The sequence below is a fragment of the Enhydra lutris genome, unplaced genomic scaffold, assembly GCF_002288905.1.
Source record: "Enhydra lutris kenyoni isolate GAN:26980312 unplaced genomic scaffold, ASM228890v2 scaffoldscaffold26, whole genome shotgun sequence".
Classification (NCBI taxonomy): Eukaryota; Metazoa; Chordata; class Mammalia; order Carnivora; family Mustelidae; genus Enhydra; species Enhydra lutris.
The window spans coordinates 25,831,386-25,839,805 of NW_019154110.1; the positions used below are offsets into that span (position 1 = coordinate 25,831,386).

Genomic DNA, 8,420 nt, shown 5'->3' on the forward strand with positions numbered 1-8,420 from the left:
GCCGCCGCCGCCGGAACTACTGGGAGTAAGGGTCACGTTCGGTTAACTTAACTTTGGAAAAGGGTGGGTCGCTTTCGACGTTATTTTTACTTAAAAAATAAGCAAAACGGGTTTCAAGAGGAGAAAGAAAAAAACTGTCAAGTATAAATTCTGAAACCCATTACTTCAAAACAGTTTCATATTGCACACGACCCTAAGGCTCAAATTCATGGGACATTGAAGCTGTGGCTCCATACGCCTTTTCCCGTACTCTGCTTTCTCCCTTCTCCTCCCTTTCTCCCAACCTCTGGCACTTCTTTAGGTTTTGGAAAAGCCTGGCGATTTAGAACATTGAATAAAACCAATTGGGATCATTTAAAACTTGCAGTGATTTACCTTCCTTCTCCTTCTAGCAGGCTACGGTAGGTTTGAATTTCATTCTCCAGTCGGATCTTGATGTCCAGCAGTTGTTGGTACTCAGCATTCTGGCACTCGGTTTCAGCTCGAATCTGTTGCAGTTGTTCCTCCAAAGAGGAGATCTGGGCCTGAATCTGTGAGAGCTGCACACAGTAGCGACCTTCTGTTTCAGCCAACGAGGATTCCAGGGATTGTTTCTGAAAAAGAATAAAGAATAGATAGTGACTTATAAAGAAAATGAATAGAATTTGTGTTTTATGTTTAATGGCAACATTTTAACTCAAGTATGTTCAGAGCAGGGCTGCTAGGACTTTTCTCCCCTTAACAAAGAGCTTCGATTTTATTTCCTCTTTCTTACCCCCTCTTTCCTCTTAAGTTGCATATTCTTATATGGGCATGAAAGTTTGTGTGATAAATTGAAATTATTTCAAGAGACAGAGTTATTAACGTACCAGGGCTAGTTGGGACTGTAGTTCGATTTCCAGACCTTGAACTGTGCGTCTCAATTCAGTAATCTCAGATTTGTGGCTGGACATTTGTTCAATGTTACTATTGATTTCCGTAGTCAGTTCCTTGCTCTAGAGTATTAAAAACAGGGGAAAAGATGAGAAAAAATCTGAAATAACCAAACATCCCCTGGCCTTATTATGAAGGAAGATGAATTACCTTTTCATTGAACCAGGCTTCAGCATCTTTGCGGTTTTGTTCAGCAAGTTGTTCATATTGGTTTCTCATGTTATTCAGAAGTTCAGTCAGATCAACACCTGGGGCAGCATTCATTTCTACGTTTACATCACCAGTGGACACGTTATGAAGGTCTTTCATTTCCTGTTTGAGGAACAGAAAAATTTAATGACTGCCCCATGACCACAGTGAACCCTTTCCTTGGCTGGGGGAAGTATAACTTTTTGCATCACCTCTTCATGGTTCTTCTTCAGGTAGGCCAGCTCTTCAGTCAGGCTCTCGATCTGCATCTCCAGGTCAGCCTTGGTCAAGGTTAGCTCGTCCAGCACCCGGCGCAGGCCGTTGATGTCCGCATCCACGCTCTGGCGCAGGGCCACCTCGTTCTCATACCTGGAACAGGCATAGTACAAAATACTGGCTAGAACTTACATATGGAAGGTGTACTTGGTCTGAGACAAAGAAGCAAATACAGAGTTTCGTTCATATCATGGCAACATTTATTGTTCACCGTAGGGATATCAGTAGTTTCATGAAAAGAAGCTTAGCATTTACTTTAAAATGCATTTTCTTCTTTTAATGTTGCCAAAAAGGTAATATTGAAATTGAAAAATTTTCTGACAACTCCAATACCATTTAACTTTGCATGAATTCAAGAAAATGTAAATACTATTGGGGTTGTTAAAGGTCATTGTTAAAAGCAACTCATGTATTTGTTGTGACGGTATTGTGCCACATTCACTTAGCTTACTTTAATCTGAAGTCATCAGCTGCCAGCCTGGCATTGTCGATCTGAAGCAGGATATTGGCATTATCAGTTGTTAGACTGAGGATCTAGAGGGAGAAGCAAAGAAATCAGATACATATACGGCTTTTATGGTGTCAGTGGCAGAGATGAACTGCATTATTATGTTTTCTTACAAAATCTTGAGGGAATTTATTTTATCTTAAATGTAAAATATTGCAGGGTTACTCAGCTACTTAAATTTGAGTCATTTGTTCTCTTGAAGTTTCTATACTTTGCTGTTTCTGTATCATCCTTTTCTGGAAACTAACGGCAGTTATAAGCTGTGTTCCTGCATGTGTGTCCCCCCACTTTTATACTGGGTGATTTCCATGTATTTCAGCCAACTTTTAACTGACTCATATGTTTGGTTTAACTTGTTTCAAATATATGTTCTAAATGGGTACACTCTGGGCTGGCGCACAATAGGTACAATTCACAAATTCTCACAAATGGGATACACAAATGGTATCCCATTTCCGTACTGGGGAATTTATGTTGCTTGTCATTGGTAATTAATTTTTGTTGTTATTAATCTGAATAGTATTTTGTTTTGGTTCATTTAGTAATTCTTCTAATTCCTATATTTGTAAATGATCTAGTATTTTAGCTATGGATCATATACTCATTAAAACCTAAAAAATTCTCAGTAATCTGCCATCCTGTAAGATACAGAACACACGGGCTGAAGATTACAATGACCATATCATCACAAATATTTACCTTTGATAAGACTGGATTATTTTTGGAAGTAAGAAAGTAGCATAGGCAAACACAGTGAATAGCTACATTGTGGTTAACTTAAGATCATTCTATTTGAATTACATGGATAAGAAATAGCCTTAAAGTTGTATTTTTAAAATGTATCTTACCTGATTTTTAAGTTCTTCGATGGTTTGGTAGTATTTGCTGTAGTCACGGGGCTCTCTCTGGCTTGAGTTGCCATGCTTTTCATACCACTCCTTGATTTTGCCTTCTAGCTCGTAGTTTGATTCTTCGAGAGCCCGAACTTTGTCCAGGTAGGAAGCCAGGCGGTCATTCAGATTCTGCATGGTTACTTTTTCATTTCCAGAGAGAAGGCCGCCATCTCCTCCAAATCCGCCCCCATAGCCTCCAAAGCTGCCTCCACCGAAGCCGCCTCCACCAAAGCCGCCTCCACCAAAGCCGCCCCCTCCAAAGCCGCCGCCTCCAAAGCCGCAGCCTCCAAAGCTGCCTCCTCCGTAGCCCCCACCAAAGCTGCTGCCTCCATAGCCTCCACCGAAGTTACCTCCGCCAAAACCTCCTCCTAATCCTCCATAGCCACCTGATGAGCCCCCAAAGCAGCCTCCACCAGAGCTCCTGCGACTAAAAGAGCCACCACTGAACCCCCCTGAGCTAAATCCTCCGCCAATGGAGCCTTTGCTGCTCGAAATTCTGAAGGATGATCCTCCTCCTCCACCTCCTCCTCCCCCACTGCGGGAGGAAGAGTATTGCCTGCTTGAGCTGTGTTGAACAGACATGGTGATGCTGTTTAGCCCAGGGAGTGCTTGCTACCAAGGACAGTGACAAGCCTTTATATACTGAGAGGGTGTGTCCCACATGTGTTCGAGTTTGCTTACTTGCATGGTTTTCTTTTTGCCAGTGTAGCATCTTCACTTATGATTGCATACATTATCTTTAGTAATAACCAATTCCAATAGGTATGGTTTTGAATTTGCCCTCAGAACAAACAGGAGGTTTACTATGTTGAAATTGAAAATGGGTGTTGTTCAGATGAGCTTGTGTTTCATTAGGCTTTTTCACCTTTTGAAGAACATTGAGCAACTTAAATCCAGTTTTTCTCAGCACTAATTTAGGTTGCACAGAATGTTTGCAAAGTTTAGAAAAGGAATTTTAGCCACAAAATTGTAGTTAAAATGATATTTTCAAATCATGTTTTAAACAGTTCTAATGGATTAGAACAGCAATTAACATAAAGTCTGCCAGAATCATGATCTCTAATGGAGATCTTGTAGAAAATTCCAAGCAAACAAAAAGAAAAGAAAAAAAACATATGCTAAACAATTTAGTGTTCAGAAGTTGCCACATATAAAAATTAAAGCCATTAACACACAATTAGGAAATGTGTATATATATTTTATATGGAATCTTTTAATTTATTTGGAGAATGAAAGTCTATTGATACCTTGCTAAGGGAGTTGGAAGTGAGTGATGATTTAGGAATCTGCTAATTTAGTGGTGCTATTCTTTTTAACCTTAAAAAAAAAAATCTAAAATCATGAAGTTATTCTGTATATTTTAAACTTTTAAATTCATCATGTGAAGGCTTTTTTGAAGACCATAATGGAGAAATTCTTAGCACAAGATAGGAAGAACTTACCTCCAGTACTTTTCTGTACTCTATGTTTGATCCCAAAATGGAGAGTTTAGGTATGTTATGATTGTGATTAAAAATTTGTTTGTAGGGGCACCTGGGTGGCTCAGTGGGTTGAGCCTCTGCCTTCAGCTCAGGTCATGATCTCGGGATCCTGGGATCGAGCCCCGCGTCGGGCTCTCTGCTCAGCAGGGAGCCTGCTTCCTCCTCTCTCTGCCTGCCTCTCTGCCTACTTGTGATCTCTCTCTGTCAAATAAATGAATAAAATCTTTAAAAAAATTTGTTTGTAAGAGTATAAATCCAGATTTTTAAAAAATTTAAATTCACTTTATTTAACATACAGTGTAGTATTAGTTTCGGGGTAGAATTTAATGATTTACCAGGTGCATGTAACACCCAGTACTCATTACATCAAGAGACCTCCTCAATGCCCATCAGATTAGAGACTGATGCTTGCTCCAAAAATTATGAACTGGACTGTGAACATATGTCTCCAAGTTAGATTCTGTTTCTCAAAAAAAAAAATTTTCCTTGGATACACTGTATGTAGAATTTCATGTAACAGTTTGTCTAGTGAAGTATTTAATTAGGACTTTCATACATGATATAAAATTGTTTTTTATCCACCCATAGGCTATGATGTTGCTATTATTCAAAAATATATTCATGAATGTCATACACATTTTATACAGTGCCATTTGTGGTCCTGTACTTTATAATCTCTGAAATAACCTGCTGAAATACGGATGGAGGGTGGTTATTATCGCTAGTGTGTAAAAGAAGATACTGAAGCTGTGCGAGGTTATGGTTTTGCCTAACAATATAAAACAGGTGTTTGAACTGAGGTTAGAAACTTTCCTCCTCTACCACTGTGTCTGTATAGTCTCTACTCTGGTGGTCTGATCTGATGGAATTGAATGCCTCTGTTTCTTACCATAAACTTTTCCATATGGAGCAAAACAAAATGTACTTGGAAGCAAGAAAATATTGAAGGGGTATAGTATTTGGCACACGCTCTTTTCTTACTAATTGCTTTTTCATATTAGGTTTGCAGTTGCACAGTCTATGAAAACTGTAGAAATAGTTTCTTCAGGGAAAGGGAATGTGTCTGGGGGTGTTAACGAAGAGCCGGTTGTTAGAGGTTACTACTCAGCGCCTTGCAGCTCCTCCAACTTGTTAGCACATGCAAGCAGGGCAGTAGTTAAAAGAAATAATGAAACACAACCATGGGAATTGATCTTCGTTGAAGATAGCATGCTGTAGAGGAAGGCTGTAAAAATCAGGACAGGAAAAAAAAAAGCATTCCAGTAAGTTCAGAAAGGATGTTGAAGCCTTGATATTAATGAAAGCAATTCAGAAAGAAACCATTTTAATTAAAAAGATATTTTAATAGATTTTACCTGCAGTTATCACTAATTTTGATCTTGATCTTACCAGTTTTGATTCAGTATTATCTTTTACTTTTTTTTTTTTTACCTTGGTAGGGAGATATAAAATTTCAATTTATTTTCAGTTATTTAACAAGTGGTATGAAGAATCTGTTACAATCATATTAAAGAACATGTGAAACATTTGCATGGAAGTACATGGGGAAAAATACATGTATAGAGACTCTGCTAATACCAATTAATTTAATTTAAATCACCTTTAAGGATATTATTGAAGATTCCTTATTAACCTGCATACTCTAGAAATTTATTTGTTTTAATTTGTACTGTCATTTGTTGAAATCCGCCCTTGGCAGTAGTGAAATTTCAGAAGTGCTATGGAACAATTCTACAGCTAAATTGGGTGAAAATTTATGACTGTCAGTTCTAGTCTTGGCACCATTTACGCTTGATTGCCATAATCCACTGTAACTGTAATTTCGTTGCTTTTGATTTTTATTTTGTCTCTGTGAGGCATATTGATAGGTATTTAGAAGACAGAGAGATGAGTGAGGCTTAGCTCTCGCCCTTGAGGATTTTGCTAATCCTTTGCAATCTAATTGAGGAGGGAAAACATACATGATCCGTCTAAACACCAGACAGAAAGAGACAGCTACATCAGACAGATACAGCAGATACATTACCATGTGGATGGTAAATGAAGTGGAAAGGGAGATGGGGTGGAGAAAAGGAGTTAACATTTCCTGAACATCTCCTATGTTCCAGATGGTTTACTCTCCTTTAATTCTCCCCCGGTTCTCTATGGTAGGTATCATTTACCTTATTTTATAGCTGAAAAAAAGAATTAAGCTTTAGAAGGCTTTAGAAATTTGCTCAGAGTAGCACATGTTAGAGCCTGGTTTTGAACAAGACCTATGTAGCTTCAAAGATAATCCTGTTTTCGTGACACTGAGCTGTCACTGTAAGACTGATGAGCCAGGAGTTTTATTGGAATAAGGTCATCTGATGAGATTTCATGGTGCCAGTGGAGTTTAAGCTGAGTCTTGTAAAGGATTGATGGGATTTTTCTATGGGTGCAGCAGCGAAGAGAGGACTCTTCTGGGGAGTAGGGACTATGAAAATGCCAAACAGGTGGACACTCTTAATGGACCACTTTGGCTGGAACAGATCATCTATATTTATTAATTTCTCCTCCAGATTTTATTGAGCATCTGCAGTATTCCCTGGGGATACACAGGCGACTAAGATACAATTCCTGCCCCTTAAGGAATTTGCAGTCTACTTGGAGAGGGAAGCAAACATACCCACAAGTCAGAGATTATAATCTAGGGTAATCTGGACTACACTTGAGGCATGGACAAGGTGTTGAAGTGGTGCAGGGAGGGGTTCTAGCAGTCTGGTTGTGTGTGTGTGTGTGTGTGTGTGTGTGTGTGTGTGTGTGTTAATGAGAGAGAGAGAGAAAGAGGTGTGATGTATGTTGTATGTGAGGGCATGATGAAAGAAGAGTGATGTTTTGAGAAGTTAGTTTCTTTTAAGATGGGAATTTGAAGTAATACCAGGATATTCATGTAAGAATGACAGCAGTTAGGCTCGTAGGACTACAGTTCAGGAGAGAGATTAGAGGAGACTTCAGGATAGGTAGGAAGGAATTTAGAAAGAAATTAGCAGAAGGTCTAAGCCTGAACTTTGAGGGATGTCCACTTTAGGGGCTGGGAAGAAGAGCGAGAGAATGATACTGAAAAGTAGGGCACCTGTAATGGGGAGAGAGGAAGAAGGATCATGGAAGCCAAGGGAGGAGGCCCAGATAAGTGGACTGGTCTGCAGAGAGGTCAAAGTGAAAGGAGATTGAATAAAGACTTGATTTGGTAGTTAGGAACCACTGGCATCCTTCCATGGGGGAAGTTTAGTGGAGTTTGGTGGGGCAGTCCACAATGTATACTCAATATTAGAATTGACCACTTTGCTTATTGTATTTTGTTTTCATGTAATCTAGTGTATTAGTTTCTTCTCTAATTGCTTCTGGATTTGGAATCATGGTTAAGGCGGGTATAAATGCTGTTCTCATGGGGTTAATTTGGCTAGGGTTCTTAAAGCATGTTGTTGATTCAACTTTGTTATCATCTTGATTTGTCTCACTGTTGGGATTTGGATCTTTTCTATTTCTTCCTTATTTTGCTTCAAGTAAAATTCTCTTTCGAAGTTTCTAGTTGAAAATTCTGTTTGCAAATTTCTTTCTCTGATCAATTGAAATATAATGAGTAATTTAGGTAGTTACGAGAAGATGACTCTGGTAATGCAGATTATGTCTCGAGATGGCAGGATTGATGAGCTAAATGTTTAGAATTTTCTATTGTTTATCACGTAAAGTTTGAAAGGTAGACATATTTTGCTTGAATGATCTGTGACTTTGTGTAAATTGCTGAATGTCCCTTTTTAATTACCACCCAAAGAGTCAAAGCCAAGTGGAAAGTTGTACAACTGTCTGATGGGTTTGGTACCCTCCTTGCAGAGAGTCAAGTAACTAGGCAGTGATTACTAATTAGCTAAGTTAGGTAAGGCCCATGGTGGCTTCTTATTGGAAAACATCTAAAATTCAGGGTTCTAAAATCTGTAGACACTTCCATATCACACAATTTTCCTGAAACTTCTGGGACTGTGCTGTGATGAAAGCCACAAAAATATGGCCACTGCATGCAGGTTTTTCAGTGAATGTATCAGAGTGGTTAAGTGGGTGGGCTCTGGAGCCAGACCTCTGGGATTATAACCCATGCCCCACCACTCACTGTGTATCAGTTTCCTCATTTCTAAAGAAGGAACG

General features: G+C 39.0%; 1 protein-coding gene across 4 annotated transcripts in view; it reads right to left on the reverse strand.

The window, feature by feature from the left end:
* The window catches only part of LOC111151256 (keratin 10), a 4,988-nt gene extending 1,015 nt beyond the window's left edge, over nucleotides 1–3,973 (reverse strand). For 2 of the 4 annotated variants that reach the window (XM_022509129.1, XM_022509128.1), the window contains exons 1-7: nucleotides 2,734–3,973; nucleotides 1,829–1,911; nucleotides 1,314–1,470; nucleotides 1,063–1,224; nucleotides 849–974; nucleotides 376–593; nucleotides 2–16 (exon numbers count right to left, since the gene is read on the reverse strand). In XM_022509129.1, coding sequence (XP_022364837.1) covers nucleotides 2–16; nucleotides 376–593; nucleotides 849–974; nucleotides 1,063–1,224; nucleotides 1,314–1,470; nucleotides 1,829–1,911; nucleotides 2,734–3,360 — 1,388 coding nt within the window. In that variant the 5' untranslated portion in view covers nucleotides 3,361–3,973. The remainder of the gene's footprint in view (nucleotide 1; nucleotides 17–375; nucleotides 594–848; nucleotides 975–1,062; nucleotides 1,225–1,313; nucleotides 1,471–1,828; nucleotides 1,912–2,733) is intronic. The other 2 variants (XM_022509131.1, XM_022509130.1) reach the window with 2 other exon arrangements.
* Between the last annotated feature and the right edge of the window lie 4,447 nt (nucleotides 3,974–8,420).